The 27,235-nt window shown below is 42.2% G+C and overlaps 1 protein-coding gene across 3 annotated transcripts; it reads right to left on the bottom strand.

The window, feature by feature from the left end:
- Positions 1-639: 639 nt before the first annotated feature.
- LOC120063108 (DENN domain-containing protein 2D-like) lies at positions 640-27,235 on the bottom strand. Of its 3 annotated transcripts, XM_039013281.1 has the most exons (14): positions 26,856-27,235; positions 16,041-16,139; positions 14,312-14,457; positions 14,116-14,228; positions 13,319-13,388; positions 13,132-13,209; positions 10,788-10,928; positions 8,620-8,768; positions 8,313-8,484; positions 7,522-7,572; positions 7,157-7,238; positions 4,157-4,396; positions 3,941-4,003; positions 640-876 (listed from the first exon to the last, which is right to left on the bottom strand). In XM_039013281.1, the coding sequence occupies exons 2-14, from the start codon at positions 16,129-16,131 to the stop codon at positions 842-844; spliced, it is 1,431 nt and encodes a 476-aa protein (XP_038869209.1). In that variant the 5' UTR covers positions 16,132-16,139; positions 26,856-27,235; the 3' UTR covers positions 640-841. The 3 variants fall into 3 exon arrangements, with proteins under 3 accessions (XP_038869209.1, XP_038869225.1, XP_038869216.1); XM_039013297.1 differs by lacking the exons at positions 16,041-16,139; positions 26,856-27,235 and adding an exon at positions 14,808-14,902; XM_039013288.1 differs by lacking the exons at positions 16,041-16,139; positions 26,856-27,235 and adding an exon at positions 14,837-14,881.

Genomic DNA, 27,235 nt, shown 5'->3' with positions numbered 1-27,235 from the left:
TCACTAATGTTAATTAACTTAATCATTATGACACCTCTCACTATTTTCATTGGTTACACTAATTGCACTGTGTGTCTACATAACCTGGTTCAACTATTCATGACATTACCCTGAGGAAGGCACAGTGATGCCGAAACGTTGGTAAATACCCATTAAATTGCTGGGAGTTTATACATGGTGTGCGACTTAATTTTTTTACACATGCAGCTACCAAAAAAAAAAATATGGAAATGTCCACTTTACCCCAAAAATACAACCAACTAAATCCAGCATTACTGCAAAAATGGAAGAGGCAAGTGGAAGTGGGAAAAAGTAAGGAGCTTGTCTGTTTGCCCTGCATTAAAGATCAACATTGGTTAAAGACAATTCTGATAAAATAAAAGGTATATATCACTTGTATTTAAGAACCAAAACAAGGAACAACTGTGCCATATACAGTAACAGTCAAAAGTTGGCATATCTACTCATTCAAGGATTTCTTTATTTTTACTATTTTCTACATTGTAGAATAGTGAAGACATCAAAACTATGAAATAATCATGTAGTAACCAAAAAAAATGTTAAGCAAATCAAAATATATATTTGAGATTCTTCAAAGTAGCCACCCTTTGCCTTGATGACAGCTTTGCACTCTCTTGGCATTCTCCCAACCACCTTCACCTGGAATGCTTTTCGAACAGTCTTGAAGGAGTTCCCACATATGCTGAGCACTTGTTGGCTGCTTTTCCTTTACTCAGCGGTCCAACTATTCCCAAACCATCTCTATTGGGTTGAGGTCAGGTGATTGTGGAGGCAGGTCATCTGATGCAGCACTCCATCACTCTCCTTGGTCAAATAGTCCTTACACAGCCTGGTGGTGTGTTTTTGGTAATTGTCCTGTTGAAAAACAAAATGATATTCACATTAAGTGCAAACCAGATGGGATGGCATATCGCTGTAGAATGCTGGTTAAGTGTGTCTTAATCTAAATAAATCACTGACAGTGTCACCAACAAAGGACCCCCACACCATCACACCTCCTCCATGCTTCACGCGCTATCGGCAGGACAGAACAGCAGCCTCTGGTAAGACACGGGGCGAGGGCCTATGCATATCTGTAAACAATAGCTGGTGCATGATATCTAAGGAAGTCTCAAGGTTTTGGTCACCTGAGGTAAAGTATCTCATGATAAGCTGTTGACCACACTATCTACCTAGAGTTTATCTGTATTTTTCGTAGCTGTCTACAAACCACCACAGACCGAGGCTGGCACTAAAACTGCACTCAATAAGCTGTATTCCGCCATAAGCAAACAGGAAAACGCTCATCCAGGAGGTGGCACTCCTAGTGGCGACACCGGGATGCTGGCCTTCTAGGCAGAGTTCCAGTGTCTGTTATTTTGCTCATCTTAATATTTTATTTTTATTGGCCAGTCTGAGATATGGCTTTTTCTTTGCAACTCTGCCTAGAAAGCCAGCATCGCAGAGTCGCCTCTTCACTGTTGACGTTGAGACTGGTGTTTTGCGGGTACTATTTAATGAAGCTTTCAACTTTCAAAATTCTTCCGAAATTTTCCGAATTGACAACACAACTGATTGGCTCAAACGCATTAAGGAAAGAAATTCCACAAATTAACTTAAGACACACCTGTTAATTGAAATGCATTCCAGGTGACTACCTCATGAAGCTGGTTGAGTGAACACCAAGACTGTGCAAAGCTGTCACCAAGGCAAAGGGTGGCTACTTTGAAGAATCTCAAATATATTTATATTTGTTTAACACTGGTTTGGTTACTAGATTATTCCATGTGTGTTATTTCATAGTTTTGATGTATTCACTATTATACTACAATGTAGAAAATAGTAAAAATGGAATGAATAGGTGTGTCCAAACTTTTGACTGGTACTATGTATGTATGTACAGTGGGGCAAAAAAGTATTTAGTCAGCCACCAATTGTGCAAGTTCTCCCACTTAAAAAGATGAGAGAGGCCTGTAATTTATCATAGGTACACTTCAACTATGACAGACAAAATGAGAAAAAAAATCCAGAAAATCACATTGTAGGATTTTTTATGAATTTATTAGCAAATTATGGTGGAAAATAAGTATTTGGTAAATAACAAAAGTTTCTCAATACTTTGTTATATACCCTTTGTTGGCAATGACAGAGGTCAAATGTTTTCTGTAAGTCTTCACAAGGCTTTTTCACACACTGTTGCTGGTATTTTGGCCCATTCCTCCATGCAGATCTCCTCTAGAGCAGTGATGTTTTGGGGCTGTTGCTGGGCAACACGGACTTTCAACTCCCTCCAAAGATTTTCTATGGGGTTGAGATCTGGAGATTGGCTAGGCCACTCCAGGACCTTGAAATGCTTCTTACGAAGCCACTCCTTTGTTGCCCGGGCGGTGTGTTTGGGATCATTGTCATGCTGAAAGACCCAGCCACGTTTAATCTTCAATGCCCTTGCTGATGGAAGGAGGTTTTCACTCAAAATCTCACGATACATGGCCCTGTTCATTCTTTCCTTTACACGGATCAGTCGTCCTGGTCCCTTTGCAGAAAAACAGCCCCAAAGCATGATGTTTCCACCCCCATGCTTCACAGTAGGTATGGTGTTCTTTGGATGCAACTCAGCATTCTTTGTCCTCCAAACACAACGAGTTGAGTTTTTACCAAAAGGTTCTATTTTGGTTTCATCTGACCATATGACATTCTCCCAATCTTCTTCTGGATCATCCAAATGCTCTCTAGCAAACTTCAGACGGGCCTGGACATGTACTGTCTTAAGCAGGGGGACACGTCTGGCACTGCAGGATTTGAGTCCCTGGAGGCGTAGTGTGTTACTGATGGTAGGCTTTGTTACTTTGGTCCCAGCTCTCTGCAGGTCATTCACTAGGTCCCCCCGTGTGGTTCTGAGATTTTTGCTCAACGTTCTTGTGATCATTTTGACCCCACGGGGTGAGATCTTGCGTGGAGCCCCAGATCGAGGGAGATTATCAGTGGTCTTGTATGTCTTCCATTTCCTAATAATTGCTCCCACAGTTGATTTATTCAAACCAAGCTGCTTACCTACTGCAGATTCAGTCTTCCCAGCCTGGTGCAGGTCTACAATTTTGTTTCTGGTGTCCTTTGACAGCTCTTTGGTCTTGGCCATAGTGGAGTTTGGAGTGTGACTGTTTGAGGTTGTGGACAGGTGTCTTTTATACTGATAACAAGTTCAAACAGGTGCCATTAATACAGGTAACGAGTGGAGGACAGAGGAGCCTCTTAAAGAAGAAGTTACAGGTCTGTGAGAGCCAGAAATCTTGCTTGTTTGTAGGTGACCAAATACTTATTTTCCACCATAATTTGCAAATAAATTCATTAAAAATCCTACAATGTGATTTTCTGGATTTTTTTCCCTCATTTTGTCTGTCATAGTTGAAGTGTACCTATGATGACAATTACAGGCCTCTCTCATCTTTTTAATTGGGAGAACTTGCACAATTGGTGGCTGACTAAATACTTTTTTGCCCCACTGTATGTATGTATGTATGTATGTATGTATGTATGTATGTATGTACACACACACACATTTACAAAAAATATATATTGGGGATTGGAAATGATGCAAACAATTACATTGATGGAATCTACTATCTAGCCGCACTATTAAATCTGATCGACCCCCCCCCCCCCAAACAATGTAATAAAAATCCTGTATTGTCACCCTCAGCCAGCATCACAACTGTTTACAACTATTTGACATTGTATACAGTGTTACATAATTGTAAAAAAAAATCTTTATTCCTCATGTCACTATTTCTATTTAAAAACAAAATATTTAACTCTGTATAGTTGAAAAAGGACCGGTAAGCATTTCACTGTTAGTCTATACCTGTTGTTTTAAGAAGCATGTGACAAATAAGTTGTTTATTTTGTATGAAGACGCCTACATTTACACCACAAGCCCCCTCACCTCTCTTTGCTTTCTCCTTCTTCTTACTCTCTTGGTACTCCGCAATTTTTTTGTGGAAGAATCCTAAAAAACAAGACAGGGGAAAAACAAATTAATCATTGCTGGCTGGGTAAGTGAATATTCATCTATGAATTACCCACACATCTATCTTTGGAAGTACAAAGTTATATTGTATTCTATTACATTCTATTCTATCAGGTAGTGATGCGGTCAGACCTTCCTGTGTGGGCCGTCTCTCCACTTCCTGTATGAAGATGTCAAACATCTGTGTCTGGATAAAACGCTTGACAAAATGTTGGCTGGCCTTGTGCTCGGAGGCCTTGCAGAAGCTCTTCTTCTGGAACACTCCGGGCTTACTACCGCTGCTGCCTTTGACATGGGAGGAGAAGTGACCCACCGTCTTCACAAAGAAGGAGAGGAAGGCCTCTGAGACCACCTTGTTTAACTCCTCTGAGGCTAGATACAAAACACAGAGTGAAGAGAATACAGATGTTTCAGTCAGGATGCTGAGGAGTTGTCTATAAAAACACATGTTGGAAGTCCTCTGACATCACCCCTCTACTGTGTTCCGAAGCTGGGCAAAACACGGCGTGAACAGAAGATTCAGTCAGTTTTAAAGTATTGTCTGCTATGAGACATCCTATGATGTCAACACAATCATAGGGTTGTAAAGCAAATGACAACTGTATGGCAACCACAAAACATGGTGAACGTGTGTGTGGGGCTTGGGTCTGTTTGTATGAGAGCGTAGGGGTTGAGGAGTAGCATCTGTCTGGATCCAACCTGGTCTCAGAGCATTTCGTATTATTCTGTACGTAAATACCCTATACTCCATTTAGAATGATATGTTACGTTTTGTATGGTATGTATTAATTTGAGGATGTCCATCACCCATTTCGTATGATGTTATCCATTACAATTTGTATTATATGTTACGAATTTGCCATATTTACAATATGTTACGAATTTGTAAAACGTATTATATGTTACGAATTCTAGCTAGGTCGCTAACGTTAGCTAGGCTAGGGGTTAAATTTAGGAGTTAGTTGAAGGGTTAGCTAACATGCTAAGTAGTTCCAAAGTAGCTAAATAGTTGTTAAAAAGTTGCTAATTAGCTAAAGTTGTCCATGATGAGATTGAACTCGCAACTTTTGGGTTGCTAGAAGTTCGCCCGACCAACCACCCTTCTTTAATTTTTGCCTTAATTAACCATCCGTCCTCTGAAACCATACCAAATGTAACATTTCATACTAAAGAGTGTCCCGGATTTATGTACAGAATAACACGAAATGCTCTGAGACCAGGTTGCTGGATCAACTTTGGCATTGCAGTACACAGAGTGGAATTTCCAGGGTTGTGCCACAGTCAAGCCCTGTGTATTCATGTTCATACAGTATGTTTCCCCAACAACACAACACTCCCCCCCCACCCCACACACTCAGACTAACAAACTTGGGGATATGCCAGGGTTCACAGTGTAGTATGCGAGAGCATGGTTGGGTAGGTTACTTTTTAAATGTAATCCATTAGTTACTAGTTACCTGTCCAAAATTGTAATCCGTAACATAACTTTTGGATTACCCAAACTCAGTAACGTATTCTGATTACATTCATTTACTTTTAGATTACTTTCCCCTTATGAGGCATTAGAAGTCGACAAAAATGTATGTTAGTAATTGAATGACATCTATTGCAGGATAAATCAATGGTAAAGTTGACATAGCTGGCCATATATGGATGTTACATTTTACTTTATGGGTTGGTTGTGTAGGCTTCATCTAACCCATCACTTTCTACTACATATAATAATATCTTTACATTAATATATATGATATATATATATATAAATTAATATAAGTCCAAAAATGGATATAGCAACTACTGATTGCCCCTTTTAAGTCTATCAAAAGTGTGCGAGTTTGAGCATGTGTCCATTAGGCCTACGAATGTATTTATTTTTCATCAGCATGAATTAGATTGAGCAATAAAAGCCCCACTTTTATTCCATAGGCTGGGATCCACCCTATGCAGCTGTTGAAAGAGCGCACTGGCTGTCCACTGGTTTCAAAAACAATGATTGATAAGCAGCTTAAACTTCTTGAATGCAACCATTATTGGGTTCAAATACACATTTAGATTTCTGAACAGCCATCCACAACAACCACAATCCGTAAGGCGCAAATAGCTAAATCAGAGAGTAGCAGTGTGATTCACAACAATGCGCCATGTAGATATCAATAATAAGTGATATCCGTATCGCCAAAGACTACACCACTGCTCTCATCCTTACCAACAAGCGTTTTTTCAGGTTGGAAAATCTTTGGATGCCGACATCAGTCGCACCATTGGAAGACATAGCTTGGACCGCAGCCCACAAAAGCCTATTCCTTCTCTTTTCCCGCAATCCAAACACATTTGGTGTGTCATCATAGTGGTCTCTGACTTGTGGTCAGACATGCTCAGGTGGAACAAACTTAAACTTTTTTCAATGCTGATTTGAATGTCATTGAGAAAACAGAAGTGTCAAAGATTTTTTCCCCCGCAAACATCCTTTTTGATTTTAAAAGGAATATAGTTTTTCCAAAGTATCTGTAATCTGATTACAATATTATTTCTGGTACCGTAACTGATTACAGTTACCGTTCTTTTGTAATCCCTTACAAATCCATTACTCCCCAACCCTGTGTGAGATATGTATATTTCTATTGCAGCAATCATGAAGTCCATTTCGTTGCACATCCATATTCTTTTTCACTCATTCTTCACAGAGGATCTCAGTTCTATTATTGGGTTTGTATGGACCGTGACGCTAACCTATATGGTTCGATTTGTGGCTGACTAAGTCAGTCTTTGCTGAAATCGAATGAAAGTCTGAGTCACTCTTTATTGAAGGGCTTGAACACACCAATAGTGTTTGCCAGCCGAGAGTACTTGTGAACCAAGCGCAAACCGATTTTACATGTAGCACGGAAATGTCGGCAGTCAGAGGTCAACAGCGCGCTGAACGATCAGTAGACGAACGGGAGATCCTTATTTGGTGTGAACTGTGAGACCCTTAACTGTTTACTGGATCCTCTTAAAAAGCCATTTCAGCCCAATAAACAAGAGTGAAATCCCTGGATGTGTTGATAGTACAACTTCCCTCAGAGATTGTGTTTGAACCTAGTCATCAGGTATCTACGCCGTCATAACAAAATGGAGGATGGGTCCACTCACTGGAGTTGTCTCTTCTGCAACACAAGGCCTGGAGAAGCTCCTCCTGTAGTTTCTCTGGTAGGATGGTGCTCTCGTCTCCTATCTGTGCCAGAGAGAGAGAAAGGATACACACACAGACAGGAACCTGAGAGGTTGTTGTTAGACCAGCGGTAATGTTTAGGTATTTCTGAGAACACACACATTTGGCAAGAGAGAGAGAAAAACATTGAATAGAACTGGTCTGAACTGCACAGACACACACAGAATACAAAATGAGAATCATGTGAGGAGGAGTGATGCTAGTTTACTGATATGATTGTGTAATGATTATTTCTGTATGTTTGTTTCTGAACCTGAGGGGGAAATACAGCGCATGCGATACTTACACAGGTTATGAAGGTGTTCTCTGCTCCTTCTGTCAGATCCACAATGAGCATCTGTTTGTAAGACAGAATAACACACATTAAGACAGATCTGCATGTGTGGGGAGAGAGCGAGGACACACAGACAAATAAATAGACAAACATAAATCTTCAGGTTGGAGATACACACACTCGCTGGTTTCCATAGACTGTAATCGTGTTAGTAGTTGCTTAACGAGTGTCACTGGATAGCTTCATCTGCAGCCTGTAACACAGTGTAGAGGCCAGAATGCCTTAACCCAAACACACCAGTAAACAGACAGTAAAACAACTGATTGTTTACAGCACTCAACAACTGCCCTAAAAAAGGCATACTTTAGCATCTACTTCCCCAGAGTCAGATGAACCCACCGATACCATTTTTATGTGTCTGCGTGTAGTTTAAAGGAAGTAGCTATGATTGGAAGGTTATGGTAACTGCTAGCATGATAGTAGATACCATAGACTTCCAGTCACTGTGCTAACTTTAGTTAGCATTGGCTCACAAAACAACCTCTTAACTTTGTTCATATTGGATGCAGAGACATACACATGGTATTAATGAGTTCCTCTGACTCTGGGGGGGTAGATAAAGGGTTTCATTGCCAAAATCCCAAAGCATCCCTTAAAACTTATTGGGAAAAATAAAACAATAGCAATTCTGGCTTTTTTCCCCAACAAACAACTCTTCATCACATAGTGTTTTTTTAAGCTGACATACACACAAACACATTATTCTGCTCTGCCAGAGACAGAACACGCACACACACACTCACATCACTCTGGTCGATGACATCATCCAGTTTGTTCCTTTGGACACCAAGTAGGTAGGGAGTGGGTGCCATGACGACATCAATCAGCACTGAGGGAACGATGGAGATGAAGGTGTGTTGCCATGTGAACGGGTAGAGCAGCGCCACAACTGCATGCAGCACCTGGGACAGGGTACTGTAGGGGGGGGAAGCAGGTACAAACTTTACACCCATTCAACATGCAGACAACAGGCCTGCTTATGTCCCAGACAACCCAGGCTCAGTGATGTCATTTTTGGGGTTAGGATTAGGGTAGGGGTTAGGGTTGTACCTGAGTTCTTCAGCCATGAAGATGATTCGTCGTTCAAGCACGGTGGACGCAAACACCTTCAGCACCTCCTCATTTGTGAGACAGCGGAACAGTGTCCGGAAATCCACATGCTCCAACCATGAGTCCAACGGCCTCGTCAAACTGATGATCTGAAGACGCACAGGCCAGGGGCAGAGCGACAGCAGGTCTTCAGTGTGTGTATACGTTTGTGTGTCTGTATCTTAGTGCCGTAATCTAGGATGAAGGTCCTGATCCTAACGCTTTACCTGAAGCTCTCCCGCTCTCTGTTTGTGCCATTGTGTGTGTGCCAGTGTGTGCACATGTGCCAGGGTGTGTGTGTGTCAAGATTATTATAGTAAACTAAAACGAATCATGAAAAAACAATTTAGTCAAAATCAGGGGGGTAAAAATCAAATGGGGTTGTGATGGAAAATGTTCTGTTTTTGCTTTTCTAATAACCAATTTCTGTGTTCATGCAAGTGACTGACTATCAGTACCTGCAATTTAAAGAAAGGATATCTTATTTTCAAGGTCTCAGCTTGGAGAGAAGAAGCCTTGTGAGGTATTGGTCTGTCACATGCATGAACCTAACTTAATGAGGAATGATGACTAAGCTAACTCATGCCTTTGTAACATGCCTGTAAGCAGTATATAAGAGATCTAACGGGACTGCCCCGATAGTACACGTCTGTCAGGAGCTCTATGGTGCATCAAGTTTGTTGGAACCTCTCCAGTTAAATTAATCATTGTTCATTAACAATTAAAATCTACTTCAAGTGTTCCTGTATAAAATAAAAATTCTAATGGGGTTTTCAAGCTTCTGAATCTGGCAGGTCACATTGAGACTGATTTTAGATCATTTTAAAATGGTAGACGGTTGCTATGAGCAATGCCACAGATATTGGGTGTGTTAGGGTGGTAGGGTGGTAGGTTAAAGCAGCAGACTGTATGCAAAAGTCGAGGAGTGAAATTGGGGGAGGTGCATCGTCGATCGCCCGAAAGTCGGACACTAATGTGGTTTTCCAACAGCCAGGCTCAGATCAACATGGCAGTGTTGCCATTGTCTTTAGAAATGTATCTAAACCCTATATCACACACGCTGTACTGAAATGTTGATATAATGTGCATTGTAAAATAAATTAATGACAGCCTTAAATATCACATTTATTTTTATGTATCCACTTTCCATATAAATTGCGGCAAATTGGCTCCTGTTTCAATCATGTCTTTGGTTACGTTCGCGTGGGTCAAACAAAAACATCCTAATGATTGGTTGATAATACAGCCTCCCACAATGCAGGCGATGGCTTCAGGATGACATTAGTGAAGATCAACTGCAGAAACCTATAGTTGACTGCAGTCAAACCTTCATGACCTTCGATCACATCATTTTTGTAAAGTTCATGCAGTCGACATGTAGGTGCAAGTCGGACAATTTTCATCCCCAGAAAGCAACACTTTGAAAGGCTTGACAAAAGTGATCCGCTCGAATGAGCCCATTGAGATGAGCACAATGCAAGATTGCTCTTACAAAGTCACACAGAGTATGTGTGCATGTGCATGGGTGCCCTTCACGCCGCTACAACGTGGTAGCTACGGGACCAAAACAGCAGAGAACTTTAGCCTCTCGCTTCAACGCTCCTGGTTGTTGCAGAAATTGACCAACGACTACTGTTTACTTTGTGCATCTACGTCATCTCGCTGAGTCTACCTTTAAACCTAACCTATGACCTGACCCATCACTATGTATTGACATCAAAAAACAAACTATACAACACATAAATGGCTCCCAGCCTCAGGAGGTTGGTGACACCTTAATTGGGGAGGACGGGCTCATGGTAATGGCTGGAGCAAAACCAGTGGAATGGCATCACATGGTTTAAAGCCATTCCATTTGCTCCCTTCCAGCCATTATTATGAGCCGTCTTCCCCTCAACAGCCTCCACTGCTCCCAGGCATTTGCTACTTTCTGTCACGAACACTAAACCTAAACAATACAAAAACAATATAAAACTTATAATAAATCAAATCTAGTAAAGTGGATCTGAAAACTATCTGAAACTAAACTGAACTTCAAAAGATATCTTTTTAAACTAATAGAAATAAAAACAAATATAATTTTTTTTTAACAACCTTGGTGTGTGTGTGTATATATCGATACTCCATACCTCTGTTCCAGACTCTGGAATGAAGCTCTTGATCTTGACAGTGTTTCCAGGAGCAGGGAACGGCGCCTCCCTCAGGCTCTGCATGAATGGATAGATCATCGCCATAGAGATCTGCCGGCGCTTCTCCACCTCATCAAAGATCTGAAACACACATAGATATAGAATTATAAATCACCATTAAAACCGTAGTAGCGCACTGTTGCGGGAAGACCGGCCTCCATATTAAGCATACCATTTAGAATGTGTCATCAGGCCTATCTAATTGTATTGCAATTAGACTTGTGATCGATGCTTTATATTACTCATCTAGCTAGATAAGGTTGCCATCTAATTTTGTGTGTGTGTGTGTAGGTAGATGAGTGTCTCTCAAGTTGTAAATAGTTATAAGAAGTTTATCATAAACAGACTATCAGGTACCTTTGGGGCCTAATAAAGTAGAGAAATCATATCTCCCTTTGTCTGAGCAAAAGGTTAAGAGGGCAAAACTAAAAACAGCCTGTTTATCTTCCTCTCGCGCACACACACACACACACTTCTGTGCAGTGCACCCAAGTAGACACACTCAGACGCCCACATAGTGGGGAGAACAAGTATTTGATACACTGCCGATTTTGCAGGTTTTCCTACTTACAAAACATGTAGAGGTCTGTAATTTTTATCATAGGTACACTTCAACTGTGAGAGACGGAATCTAAAACAAAATCCAGAAAATCATATTGTATGATTTTTAAGTAATTAATTTGCATTTTATTGCATGACATAAGTATTTGATACATCAGAAAAGCAGAACCTAATATTTGGTACAGAAACCTTTGTTTGCAATTACAGAGATCATACGTTTCCTGTAGTTCTTGACCAGGTTTGCACACACTGCAGCAGGGATTTTGGCCCACTCCTTCATACATACCTTCTCCAGATCCTTCAGGTTTCGAGGCTGTCGCTGTGCATACGGACTTTCAGCTCCCTCCAAAGATTTTCTATTGGGTTCAGGTCTGGAGACTGGCTAGGCCACTCCAGGACCTTGAGATGCTTCTTACGGAGCCACTCCTTAGTTGCCCTGGCTGTGTGTTTCGGGTCGTTGTCATGCTGGAAGACCCAGCCACGACCCATCTTCAATGCTCTTACTGAGGGAAGGAGGTTTGTAGGCCAAGATCTCGCAATACATGGCCCCATCCATCCTCCCCTCAATACGGTGCAGTCGTCCTGTCCCCTTTGCAGAAAAGCATCCCCAAAGAATGATGTTTCCACCTCCATGCTTCACGGTTGGGATGGTGTTCTTGGGGTTGTACTCATCCTTCTTCTTCCTCCAAACACGGCGAGTGGAGTTTAGACCAAAAAGCTCTATTTTTGTCTCATCAGACCACATGACCTTCTCCCATTCCTCCTCTGGATCATCCAGATGGTCATTGGCAAACTTCAGACGGGCCTGGACATGCGCTGGCTTGAGCAGGGGGACCTTGCGTGCGCTGCAGGATTTTAATCCATGACGGCGTAGTGTGTTACTAATGGTTTTCTTTGAGACTGTGGTCCCAGCTCTCTTCAGGTCATTGACCAGGTCCTGCCGTGTAGTTCTGGGCTGATCCCTCACCTTCCTCATGATCATTGATGCCCCACGAGGTGAGATCTTGCATGGAGCCCCAGACCGAGGGTGATTGACCGTCATCTTGAACTTCTTCCATTTTCTAATAATTGCGGCAACAGTTGTTGCCTTCTCACCAAGCTGCTTGCCTATTGTCCTGTAGACCATCCCAGCCTTGTGCAGGTCTACAATTTTACCCCTGATGTCCTTACACAGCTCTCTGGTCTTGGCCATTGTGGAGAGGTTGGAGTCTGTTTGATTGAGTGCGTGGACAGGTGCAGTTAATACAGGTAATGAGTGGAGAACAGGAGGGCTTCTTAAAGAAAAACTAACAGGTCTGTGAGAGCCGGAATTCTTACTGGTTTGTAGGTGATCAAATACTTATGTCATGCAATAAAATGCAAATGAATTACTTAAAAATCATACAATGTGATTTTCTGGATTTTTGTTTTAGATTCCGTCTCTCACAGTTGAAGTGTACCTATGATAAAAAATTACAGACCTCTACATGCTTTGTAAGTAGGAAAACCTGCAAAATCGGCAGTGTATCAAATACTTGTTCTCCCCACTGTAAATACACAGACAAACTGCTGACAACAAATAGACTCCTTACCTGCCCCAGCAAAGATAATCTACTGTAAGGTTTAGAAGACATCCTCGCGGAATGAGGACATCAGTTCATCACACTCCGTGTCTGCATGTGTGCGAGTGCATGTGTCTGCAAATGCGTGTGTGTGTGTGTGTTACATTGCCCTCCACGCTCACCTTAGAGAAGAGTCCAAAGCAGGCCACCCGGCTGATGATGCAATAGGCCTCTGGAGCCCGCGCCCCTTTGCCATGGGGCTGCAAGAAAACGGTCAACGACATCATGTCATGAGAAACAAGAAAACCCAATACCAGAGATTATTCTCATGTCCTATCATGAGAATCACACCATGGATGATCCATTTACCAGTAACCTCCTACAGTAGCCATTCCTCCTACTGCCGTCGACCTCCGTCAGAACAAAGGAGAAGGTCTCACTGCAGAAAGAGCAATTAAGAGAGAGTATAGAGAGGGAGGGCGAAACAGATTAGCAAAGTGAACCTGCGTCTACTCTATCAACATGTGTTATATCCATCTTCAACCAAAACTGTTTTCCAAAAGAGAACGTAGGATAAAGAAAATGAGACCACACAACCACCCATCTTATAGGGAAGCAGGAACAGTCCACTATCGAACATCCTGCTAGTCAGTGGATCCAGACAGGAAAGCAAGGAAATGGAGAGAGAAGAGAGGTAACAACAGATTGTAGAGTTAATGACAGTAGGTAACCTGGAGACTGATTTGCATTGGCATCCAGGTGGAGGAACAGAATCATAGAGGAAGCACTGACTGGCTTAAAGAAGGGATCCATTGTAATGAAAATAATAAGGCCATTTCTTCTGGCTGTACAAAACAGTCTCTCCTCTCTATTCAAACCTGTTCTCTGGCAGAGGAGTAGAACAGAGAGAGATGCCTCTGCTTCCTGGGTCAAAGTGAAGTTGTTTGCAAGAGATGATGCTTTGCAGTTTGCAAACATTGCACACGAACAACACATACACACACAGATATATTTTGAGCCAAGTGTGACACTGAACTGAAAAAATGGGTTGCGTGAGAGAGAAAACAATCAGTGAGGGGGGGGGGGGGCAGAAACAAAGAGACAAGCACAGAGAAAGAGAGATGAGGACAGTGACAGATGGAGAGAATATGAGAGGTGGCACGTACCTGGGGTATTCAGTGAGGGGGGCCCAGTTGACCCCCTCTGGGAAACAGAAAAGGAGGATGGCTTTCAGGGACTTCTCTTCTTCCTCTCTCTGTGAGCGCCCCATATTAGCTAGCTACAACACACACACAAACACATTTTAGAGTGGTGCTCACTATGCGTGTGTGTGTGTGTCTATTATGTCAGTGTCGGTCTGACCTTGGGAAACTGATATGTGATCTGGGGTTCATACGTCCCTTGCCCCCTCTTCTTCGCTAGGCTGACCACCACCAGGTACTCAAAGAAAGAGGTCACCGCGAGGGCTGGGGCAGTAGGCTGAGGCAGGGTCAAATCCCTATCACTCCCTAAAACACAGACAGAGAGGGACAGTCAACTAACTGTGGCTTGGAATGGTGGTTCTCATAAATGGTCTAGGAGGACCATGAAACAGTTTGTTCCAAACTCCACATGGCTTGGAACTGAATAATTTTATTTTGGTATTCTGCCAGTCCAGTAGGCCAAAGTAATTTGCTAAATGTCATGCATTGATGTCCATGGAAGATGTGAGTGAATATTTAAGTTAGGATTCAGCTCTATACTAGTTTAGGAGGATGCCTATACAATGCTCTATAGATTAAAACAAAATACTCAAGGCCTCCCGAGTGACACAGCAGCCTAAGGCACTGCATAGCAGCGTTGTGGCGTCACTACAGACCCGGATTTGATCCCAGGTTCTGTCATTACCGGCCGTGACCGGGAGTCCCATAGGGCGGCGCACAATTGGCCCAGCAACGTCCGGGTTAGGGGAGGGTTTGGCCGGAGGGACTTTACTTGGCTCATCGCACTCTAGCGACTCCTTGTGGTGGGCCGGGCGCCTGCAGGCTGACTTCGGTCTTCAGTTGAACAGTGTTTCCTTCGGCACATTGGTGCAGCTGGCTTCCGGGATTAAACGAGCAGGTGTTAAGAAGTGCAGTTTGGCGGGTCATGTTTCGGAGGACGCATGACTCAATCTTCACCTCTCCTGAGCCTGTTGGGGAGTTGCAGCGATGAAACAAGATCATATTCACAAAATAGGGAGAAAAAAGGGGGTAAACATAGTTTTATAAAAATAAAACAACAACGCTCCAAAGGAAGCTAAAGAGCTAAGAGGAACAGTGTGTAAACCAACAGAAACCACAAGAGGAGAAATGATAGCAGGAAGTGCCACTGACAACGGTCTTACATAAAGGTGGTTTTTGCCTGTGGGGTAGAAGGTGCCAGTGAAAGCCTGAGAATGAGGATTTGTTCAAAAGACAATGTGACAATTCCCCTTGTTAACCACCAGTGACAGTTGTGTGACAGTTCAGGTGTGACTGTGCTGCTTTCTGCAAAACAAGCAAATACTTCTGCTAGTCTACCATGTGATCACCATGGTAACACCAGTTAAGCCCCAATACAACCAGTAAGCTAGATGGTCACCGACATAACGGTGTCCCTGATGACTTGCCACAACAGATGATATGCACTGTCAAACACCAGGAGCTGTGTTTAAAAAACTTTAAAAAAAAAACTAAACAATGTCTAAAAGTACATGATAGAAAACATCCAGCATGGTCCAGCTTTATCCTGGTTATCCCTCTTATTAAAAGACAATCTGAATTCCTCCCATATCTCCAGGATTAGTCTAAGTGAATTTCTGGAGGGAGAAAAATGTGTGTTTATAAGGAGGTGTCGTTTGGGTTTTAGGAATCCAATGTGTTTGCCGGAGTGAGAGCGAACAAAGCAGTCGAGGCTAAATCTTTGTGTCTGCTTGACAGGCGTGTTTAGCTCATGATCCCGATGATCCATGCTTGCCTCTTACTCTATGTTTGCGTAGAGATCTGTGATGAACCTTTTCCAATGACGCCTAATTTATGTTCTATACACACTTTGGCTCAGTTCCATTTCACTTCTAAAGAAAAACACTCACGGTCTCGGTGTAGCTTATCCTGGAGGGTTGAAAACATGGTACTGAGCCGCTTCATTGGCCCATAGTCCCCCGCGTCAACCTCATTGGACATCTTGGCACCTGTTGAGGAAGGAAGAGAGGCGAGTAATAAAGTGAGATAAGAGAGGATATAAAGTATTGTTAGCATTGTGGAAACCCCCAGGATCTCACACAAAGCTTCTTACACTTATCCAGATGTTTACGTTTAGAAATTGCCTTAATAAAGAAAGTAAATAATTATTCAGAAATAGAAAGGAGGTCTTGTCATGAGTAATAGTAGGAAAAACGACCCTCACTTTCAGTTTTACTTCCCCCCCTTGAGCTCAGACAATAGTTGTAGGTTAAGAGGTCGACATGAGGAAAAGTGACCAATCGGTCATTAAGAATGTGTCATCTCCTGTTGATGCCCTCTACAGACTGGAGGTTTCACTCCTTGTGAAGACGTTTTAATGGAGAAAATAGTCACTGACATTTTTATTTAGAAATACAAGGAGGTGAACGAGACAAAGGGAGAGAAAGACTGAAGTGCTGTACAGTACTGTACAAAAAATACGTTGAGAGAGAGATCGAGAGGGAAAAAAAGGAACTTGAAAACGAGGTAAGAAAGACTGGTTGAACTACTGCTTAGACGAGTGTTGAATAATGGAGCACAGCACAATACACTTGCCACTTGTTCAGGCTCTAAATGACCTCTGAACCACAAGCCCTCTAATCAATTAAGCCAGCACAAAAATGTATTTCAGAGACTTAAAGGCCCAGTGCAGTCATAAACTTGATTTTCCTGTGATACACACACTACCAGTCAAAGGTTTGGAGACACCTACACATTCAAGTTTTTATTTTTTACTATTTTTAATAGTGAAGACATCAAGACTATGAAATAACACATATGGAATCATGTAGTAACCAAAGGTGTTAAATCAAAACATATTTTATATTATATTTCAATTAACAGGTGTGCCTTGTTAAAAGTTCATTTGTGGAATTTCTTTCCTTCTTAATGCGTTTGAGCCAATCAGTTGTGTTGTGACAAGGTAGTGTGGTATACAGAAGAAAGCACTATTTGGGAAAAGACCATATTATGGCAAGACCAGGTGAAATAAGCAAAGAGAAACAACAGTCCGTCATTACTTTAAGACATGAAGGTCAGTTAATCTGAAAAATTTCAAGAACTTAGAAAGTTTCTTTAAGTGGAGTCGCAAAAACCATCAAGTGCTATGATGAAACTAGCTCTCGTGAGGACTGCCACAGGAAAGGAAGAGTTACCTCTGCTGCATAGGATAAATTCACTGGAGTTCACTGCACTTCAGATTGCAGCCCAAATAAATGCATCAGAGTTCATGTCACAGACACATCTCAACATCAACTGTTCAGAGGAGACTGCATGAAATCAGGCCTTCATGGTCAAAGTGCTGCAAAGAAACCACTACTAAAGGACACAAATAAGAAGAGACTTGTTTGGGCCAAGAAACACAAGCAATGGAACTCTGTCCTTTGGTCTGATGAGTCCAAATTTGAGATTTTTGGTTCCAACCGCCATGTCTTTGTGAGACGTAAAGTTGGTGAACAGATGATCTCTGCATGTGTGGTTCCCACCATGAAGCATGGAGGAAGAGGTGTGATGGTGTGGAGGTGCTTTGCTGGTGACACTGTCTGTGATTTATTTATAATTCAAGGCACACTTAACCAGCATGGCTACCACAGCATTCTGCAGAAATACGCCATCCCATCCAGGTTTTTCGCTTAGCAGGACTATCATTTTGTTTTTCAACAGTACCCAATTGAGAGGGTTTGGGAATAGTTGGACCGCAGAGTGAAGGAAACACAGCTAACAAGTGCTCAGAATATGTGGGAACTTCTTCAAGACTGTTGGAAAAACACTCCTCATGAAGCTGGTTGAGAGATTGCCTAGAGTGTGCAAAGCTGTCATCAAGGCAAAGGGTGGCTACTTTGAAGAATCTAAATTGTATTTTGATTTGTTTAACACTTTTTTGGTTACTACATGCTTCCATGTGTTATTTCATAGTTTTGACATCATTATTATTCTGTAATGTAGAAAATAGTAAAAAATTAAAATAAAAAAACGAATAAAAAAAAAGTTTGGCGGGTCATGTTTTGGGGGACGGACAACACGACCTTCACCTCTCCCGAGCCCGTTGGGGAGATGCAGCGATGAAACAAGATAGTAATCACAAAATTGGGAGAAAAAGCTGTGAAACCTACTGTTATTCTTAGACATTTTTTTATTGACGTGGTCAAATAAACCAAGCATAGACAGGCCAAGTGGCCAACAGGCCAAGAGTGTGCAAAGCTGCCATCAAGGCAAAGGGTGGCTACTTTGAAGAATCTCAAATATAAAATATATTTTGATTTGTTTTACACTTTTTTGGTTACTACATAATTCCATATGTGTTATTTCATAGTTTTGATGTCTTCACTACTATTCTACAATGTAGAAAATAGTCAAAATAAAAACCCTTGAATGAGTAAGTGTCCAAACATTTCAAATCAAATCAAAGTTTGTCACGTGCGCCGAATACAACAGGTGTAGACCTTACAGTGAAATGCTTACTTACAGGCTCTAACCAATGGTGCAAAAAATGTATTAGGTGAACAATAGGTAAGTAAAGAAATTAAAACAGTAAAAAGACAGTGAAAAATAACAGTAGCGAGGCTACATACAGACACCGGTTAGTCGGGCTGATTGAGGTAGTATGTAGATATGGTTAAAGTGACTATGCATATATGATGAACAGAGTAGCAGTAGTGTTAAAGAGGGGTTGACGGGTGGTGGGTGGCGGGACACAATTCAGATAAACCGGTTAGCCAATGTGCGGGAGCACTGGTTGGTCGGGCCAATTGAGGTAGTATGTACATGAATGTATAGTTAAAGTGACTATGCATATATGAAAAACAGAGAGTAGCAGCAGCATAAAAGAGGGGTTGGGGGCACACAGTGCAAAAAGTCTGGGTAGGCATTTGATTACCTGTTCAGTAGTCTTATGGCTTGGGGGTAAAAACTGTTGTGAAGCCTTTGTCCTAGACTTGGCACTCCAGTACCGCTTGCCATGTGGTAGTAGAGAGAACAGTCTAAGACTGGGGTGGCTGGGGTCTTTGACAATTTCTAGGGCCTTCCTCTGACACCGCCTGGTGTAGAGGTCCTGGATGGCAGGCAGTTTAGCCCCAGTGATGTACTGGGCCGTACACGCTACCCTCTGTAGTGCCTTGCGGTCAGAGGCCGAGCAATTGCAGTACCAGGCAGTGATGCAACCAGTCAGGATGCTCTCGATGTTGCAGCTGTCGAACCTTTTGAGGATGCCAACAAGTGCCAAATCTTTTTAGTTTCCTGAGGGGGAATAGGCTTTGTCGTGCCCTTTCCACGACTGTCTTCATGTGTTTGGACTAGAGGTCGACCGATTATGATTTTTCAACGCCGATACTGATTATTGGAGGACCAAAAAAAGCCGATACCGGTTAAATCGGACGATTTTTTAATATATATATATATATATATATATATATATATATATATATAATGACAATTACAACAATACTGAATGAACACTTTTATTTTAACTTAATTCATCAGTAAAATCTATTTAGTCTCAAATAAATAATGAAACATGTTCAATTTGGTTTAAATAATGCAAAAACAAAGTGTTGGAGAAGAAAGTAAAAGTGCAATATGTGCCATGTAAAAAAGCTAACGTTTAAGTTCCTTGCTCAGAAAATGAGAAGATATGAAAGCTGGTGGTTCCTTTTAACATGAGACTTCAATATTCCCAGGTAAGAAGTTTTAGGTTGTAGTTATTATAGGACTATTTCTCTCTATACCATTTGTATTTCACATACCTTTGACTATTGGGATGTTCTAATAGGTACTTTAGTATTGCCAGCCTAATCTCGGGAGTTGATAGGCTTGAAGTCATAACCAGCGCAATGCTTGAAGCATTGCGAAGAGCTGCTTGCAAATGTAGGAAAGTGCTGTTTAAAGGAATGCTTACGAGCCTGCTGCTGCCTAACACCGCTCAGACTGCTCTATCAAATCATAGACTTAATTATAATATAATAACACAGAAATATGAGCCTTATGTCATTAATACGGTCAAATCCAGAAACTATCATTTCGAAAATGAAAACGTTTATTCTTTCAGTGAAATACGGAACCATTTCGTATTTTATCTAACGAATGGCATCCATAAGTCTAAATATTGCTGTTACATTGCCCAACCTTCAAAGTTATGTCATAATTATGTAAAAATTCTTGCAAATTAGTTCGCAATGAGCCAGGCGGCCCAAACTGTTGCATATACCCTGACTCTGTGTGCAATGAACGCAAGAGAAGTGACACAATTTGCCTAGGTAAAAGAAATTCATGTTAGCAGGCAATATTAACTAGGGAAATTGTGTCACTTCTCGTGCATTCTGTGTAACAGAGTCAGGGTATATGCAGCAGTTTGGGCCGCCTGGCTCGTTGCGAACTGTGTGAAGACCATTTCTTCCTAACAAAGACAGCCAACTTCGCCAAACGGGGGATGATTTAACAAAAGCACATTTGTGAAAAAAGCACAATTGTTGCACGAATGTACCTAACCATAAAAATCAATGCCTTTCTTAAAATCAATACATAGAAGTATATTTTTTTAAACCTGAATATTTAGTTAAGAAATTCATGTTAGCAGGCAATATTAACTAAATATGCAGGTTTAAAAATATATACTTGTGTATTGATTTTAAGAAAGGCGTGAGGTTTATGGTTAGGTACACATTGGTGCAACGACAGTGCTTTTTTCGCAAATGCGCTTGTTAAATCACCCGTTTGGCGAAGTAGGCTGTGATTCAATGATAAATTAACAGGCACCGCATCGATTATATGCAACGCAGGACAAGCTAGATAAGCTAGTAATATCAACCATGTGTAGTTAACTAGTGATTATGTTAAGATTGATTGTTTTTTTATAAGATAAGTTTAATGCTAGCTAGCACCTTACCTTGGCGCCTTGCTGCACTCGCATAACAGGTAGTCAAGCATCCCACGCAGTCTCCTCATGGAGTGCAATGTAATCGGCCATAATCGGTGTCCAAAAATGCCGATTACTGATTGTTATGAAAACTTGAAAATCGGCCCGAATTAAATCGGCCATCCCGATTAATCGGTGGACCTCTAGTTTGGACCATTCTATTTTGTTGGTGATGTGGACACCAAGGAACTTGAAGCTCTCAACCTACAGCCCCGTCAATGAGAATGGGGGCGAGATCGGTCCTCCTTTTCCTGTAGTCCACAATCGTCACCTTAGTCTTGGTCACGTAGAGGGATAGATTGTTATTCTGGCACCACCCGGCCAGGTCTCTGACCTCCTCCCTATAGGCTGTCTCGTCGTTGTCGGTGATCATGCCTACCACTGTTGTGTCGTCAGAAAACTTAATGATGGTGTTGGAGTCATGCCTGGCCATGCAGTCGTGGGTGAACAGGGAGTACAGGAGGGGACTGAGCACGCACCCCTGGGGGGCTCTAGTGTTGAGGATCAGCGTGGCAGATGTGTTGCTACCTACCCTCACCACCTGGGGACGGCCCGTCAGGAAGTCCAGGATCCAGTTGCAGAGGGAGGTGTTTAGTCCCAGGATCCTTAGCTTAGTGATGAGCTTTGAGGGTACTATGGTGTTGAACGCTGAGCTGCAGTCAATGAATAGCATTCTCACATAGGTGTTCCTTTTGTCCAGGTGGGAAAGGGCAGTGTGGAGTGCAATAGAGATTGCATCATCTCTGGATCTGTTTGGGCGGTATGTAAATTGGAGTGGGTCTAGGGTTTCTGGGATAATGGTGTTGATGTGAGCCATTACCAGCCTTTCAAAGCACTCATGGCTACGGACGTGAGTGCTACGGGTCTGTAGTCATTTAGGCAGGTTGCCTTCGTGTTCTTGGGCACAGGGACTATGGTGGTCTGCTTGAAACATGTTGGTATTACAGACTTGATCAGGGACATGTTGAAAATGTCAGTGAAGACACCTGCCAGTTGGTCAGCACATGCCCGGAGCACACGTCCTGGTAATCCGTCTGGCCCCGCAGCCTTGTGAATGTTGATCTGTTTAAAAGGTCTTACTTACGTCGGCTACGGAGAGCATGATCACACAGTCGTCCGGAACAGCTGATGCTCTCATGCATGCCTCAGTGTTGCTTGCCTCGAAGTGAGCATAGAAGTGATTTAGCTCATCTGGTAGGCTCGTGTCACTGGGTAGCTCGCAGCTGTGCTTCACTTTGTAGTTTGCAAGCCCTGCCACATAAGACAAGCATCGGAGCCGGTGTAGTATGATTCAATCTTAGCCCTGTATTGATGCTTTGCCTGTTTGATGGTTCGTCGCAGGGCATAGCAGGATTTCTTATAAGCTTCCGGGTTAGAGTCCCACACCTTGAAAGCGGCAGCTCTAGCCTTTAGCTTAGTGCGAATGTTACCTGTAATCCATGACTTCTGGTTGGGGTATGTACGACGTCCTCGAGGCACATATTGATAAAGCCAGTGACTGATGTGGTGTACTCCTCAATGCCATCGGAAGAATCCTGGAACATGCTCCAGTCTGTGATAGCAAAACAGTCCTGTAGTTTAGCATCTGCTTCATCTGACCACTTTTTTATAGACCGAGTCACTGATGCTTCCTGCTTTAATTTTGGCTTGTAAGCAGGAATCAGGAGGATAGAGTTGTGGTCGGATTCACCAAATGGAGGGCGAGGGAAAGCTTTGTACGCGTCTCTGTGTGTGGAGTACAGGTGATCTATAATTTTTCCCCTCTGGTTGCACATTTAACATGTTGATAGAAATTAGGTAGAACTGATTTAAGTTTCCCTGCATTAAAGTCTCCGGCTACTAGGAGCACCGCCTTTGGGTGAGTGGTTTCCTGTTTGCTTATTTTCTTATACAGCTGAGTGAGTGCGGTCTTAGTGCCAGCATCTGTCTGTGGTGGTAAATTAACAGGCGCAAAAAGTATAGCTGAAAACTCTAGGCAAGTAGTGTGGTTTGCAATTTATCACAATATACTCTACTTCAGGCGAGCAAACTCTAGAGACTTCCTTAGATTTCGTGCACCAGCTGTTGTTTACAAATATGCACAGACCGCCCCCCCTCGTCTTACCGGAGTGTGCTGTTCTATCTTGCCCACTAGCTGAATATCCATGTCGTCATTCAGCCACGATTCCATGAAACATAGGATATTACAGTTTTTGATGTCCCGTTGGTAGGATATTCGTGATCGTACCTCGCCTAATTTATTGTCCAATGATTGCACGTTGGCGAGTAATATTGACGGTAACGGCAGCTTTCCCACTCGCCGTCGGCGGATCCTAACGACGCATCCCGCCCGGTGTCCTCTGTGCCTGCGTCTCTTCCTCTTGGGATGTTGGCCTTGTCTGGTGTTCAGAGTATGTCCTGTGCGTCCAGCTTATTGAAGAAAAAATCTTTGTCTAATCCGAGGTGAGTGATCGCTGTCCTGATATTTAGAAGCTCTTTTTTTTCTCCGTAAGATACAGTTGCAGAAACATTATGTACAAAATAAGTTACAAATAACGTGAAAACCCCCCACATAATAGCACAATTGGTTGGGCGCCCGTAAAACTGCTGCCATTTCTTCCGGCGCCATTTTAACTGGTACCGTATGTAATGGGGAATTGATATATACTAATGTTAGCGATTTATGTTATTCTTCAATAACAAACTCCAAAGGAAATCAGGGGGAGGAAAATAGTTTTTTTTCAAAGAAGACAAATCATAGATGGTCATTCTCCCCTGTCCTCAGTGATGCTCTCCAGCGGTTCTCTCCAGTGATTCTCTCCCCCAAACAAAGGGACAGCATGTAGTTTTATAACCCAGCCCTAGCCTGTGGTTGACCAATTAGAATTCCTTGCAATAAAACTAGCCAATGGCCAAATAACAAGTATCCTATTTCAGAAGACCTATTCCTCCCATTTCTCTGAACCATTGATCAATAATTCCCTATTACAGAAAAAACACTTTCCCTTAAATCATTATTACTCTATTGACGTCTCATCCTTTTGACCTCTCGTCCTCAGTCTCTGCGTTGTGTATTTATCTTCGACATATTCTTACACTAACAATCAAAACACCAACAATTCACACAATGGAGTCATGAAACAATGAAAGTCAACAAATTGGCGGGAAAAGCGTATTCTGGAAAGAGAAGTGCATTGTGCATCTGGACGCTTGGCCAATCCTACGTCTGCATTGGCCATGCAGCATTTACGGTGATATGGCCTCAGCAGTAGTCAGGGCCTTCATACTTCTTGCGCATCGCGGAGCAGTGCAGAGCTGTTGTCAAGGAAGTGAGTGTGTGTTTTCTACAGGATGTACCGCCTCCACCTACCGTCAACCAATCATGTCAATGAGGAGCTATGCAGAGCCCTCCGCATTGTTACAATATTTGGGAAGCGTATGGCGAAGCTGTACAGAGCTCGATTTGCCCTCCGCATGCTTCTGGAGGCCACGCAATTGCGTCACACCCTCCAACCCTCCTGGTTGGAGCCTCCAACCACATTTTCAAATCAAGCATAAATTGACTTTTAGTCTAGGCCTCAGCAATGGATTAGTTCACTGAGATGATGGGCGCAAATATATAGATTAAATTGATTGGACATGATTTGGGAAGGCACACACCTGTCTATATACGGTCCCACAGTTGACAGTACATGTCAGAGCAAAAACCAAACCATGAGGTCGAAGGAATTGTCCGTAGAGCTCCGAGACAGGATTGTGTCGAGGCACATATCTGGGGAAGGGTACCAGAACATTTCTGCTGCATTGAAGGTCCTCAAGAACACAGTGGTCTCGATCATTCTTAAAATGGAAGAAGTTTGGAACCACCGAGACTCTTCCTAGAGCTTGCCGCCCAACCAAACTGAGCAATCGGGTGAGAAGGGCCTTGGTCAGGGACTAAGAACCCAATGGTCACTCTGACAGAGCTCCAGAGTTCATCTATGGAGATGGGAGAACTTTCCAGAAGGACAACAGTCTCTGCAGCACTCCACCAATCAGAAGAATGGGACAAACTCCCCAAATACAGGTGTACCAAGCTTGTAGCGTCCTAACAAAGACTCAAGGCTGTAATCGCTGCTTCAACAAAGTACTGAGTAAAGGGTCTGAATACCTATGAAAAATGTGATCCGTTTTTTTTTTGTAAAATGTGCAAAAATTTCTAAAAACCTGTTTTAGCTTTGTCATTATTGGCTACTGTGTGTAGATTGATGAGGGAAAAAAACAGTTAGAATAAGGCTGTAACGTAACAAAAATTGGGAAAAAGTAAAGCGGTCTGAGTACTTTCCGAAGGCACTGTATGTTTCCCTTTCTGTCGTCTGGTGGTCAAAGCAAGTGTGAAAACAGTCTGGACAACCCCTCCTTTTCTCTCTCCCTCTCCAGGTAATGTCACCTCTCCCAGCTCTTACCGACACCTACCATTGAGCCCTCCATTTACTGTAACCAGCATCCTTACCCAGTGAGAAACCGACCGACACCGGACGTCCATGGACGTTGAAAAGTAGTTAAAATTAGGTCAGTCCGCCCTGGCCTGGATTTCAACGTTCACAGACGTTTTTTTGGAACGGTACGGACAAGCTTTAATTTAAACGTCCTGATCTAATCTAATCAGACTCCTATTTTTCACAAGTTTGGAGAGTACAGTAAAGTTTTTAAAAAACTCAGTACAGTACAGTAAAATAGAGTTAATTACAGTACATAGTAGAGCACACTGAGTTGAGCACACTATAATGTACTGTACTCTACTAAACTACTTTACCATAATGTCCAAACTTGTGAAACATAAAACATTTATGATTGGTTCAGAGTTGGTTCGGTCCAAACAAATTTGGTCTTGTTTGGAGGCAGAGCGCATTAAAATAATAGCCAGTGTGTAGAATAGTACCCACATATGCAAAGGAGGATATTGCATATTTCTACAGTTGTGTACCTATTTAGGATACATCCCCATGAAAAGAATGACATTCATATAGATAATTATGCTGTTCTATGTAGTGCAGTTCAGGGATCCATGATTCAATTTCATTACCGCAATTCTGTTACCGGGTGTAAATCTACTTCACTGTAGTTCAATAACAAAAAGGAGATGTTTTCAAACTCAAAATGTCATGTCATAGCTGACACCCCCCACCCCATACGTTGAAATGTACCATCCAATCAAATCTTGCAGCTGGTAGCCAGAGGACAATTTAAACTGTTTTTGCAATACAACATTCTCCAGACCTCTAGGCATGACAACGAAGTGATTTTGGCAGTATGGCAACACAAGACTAGCCCATACGCAATTGCCAATAGTTGGCGTATTGTTGAGTACAGAAAATATAGGCCTATAGAGTACCACAGTATGAGTCATAATACCCATAAAATCTTGCGGTAATTTTCGAATTGGAGCATAAATAGAGCTGAATATATTGATGTCACCTTTCCAAGAGAGATTTAAATGGTTATCAAAACGTTAAGCCTACACAAAACAAATCCCCTATGGGAAAATGGATGGTGGAAAAACGATTCGAACCATTTCCCGTTTTATGGGTATGGTGACACGTCAACTGTGGGGCTTTATAGCCCATTATCACTAATAATTTGTAGAGAAATGGAAAATCAATATAAACTGATGTGGAAAAGTGTAGCCTATCTGTGTTTAAGAATGCTCTTATCCTTCTGGAATTCATCGGGAAATCAAAAAAACAAGAAACTTTAAGTAAACAACAATTACAGCAAGAAAAACGGAAACAACAGTATATCAATAGCAAATACTCACCTTTCGCAGAATCTTTCAATAAGTAACCTAAACTCCCCTAAACGTTTTAGTCGCTCTTCAATTTAGGTCTTATTCCAAACCAAACTCACAAGCAACCTCGCAGCCCGTCGTTCAGTTGCCAAGTGAGCAGTGGCACAAGTAATCGATTTCCTGGAACCGTTTCTATTCCACCTCAGTGGAAGATGTGCCGCATTCTGCGGGTGAACCGGGGGGACACTGGTAGAAGACAGCTAGACTCTACTCTCTGTATCTTCCAGAAATAAACTTAGTTACTTTGGTTGCCGGAGTCGCGTGAGTTGCCTATTAGGTACATTTATTGAAAAAGCAGAACCAAGTGCAGGTTATCTACGCGACAGAAAAATGCATTTATTAACAGACAC

The sequence above is a fragment of the Salvelinus namaycush genome, chromosome 2 (genome assembly GCF_016432855.1).
Source record: "Salvelinus namaycush isolate Seneca chromosome 2, SaNama_1.0, whole genome shotgun sequence".
Taxonomy (NCBI): Eukaryota; Metazoa; Chordata; class Actinopteri; order Salmoniformes; family Salmonidae; genus Salvelinus; species Salvelinus namaycush.
The sequence above is the reverse complement of the archived record's forward strand: the minus strand, read 5'-3'. Positions and strand labels throughout refer to the sequence as shown.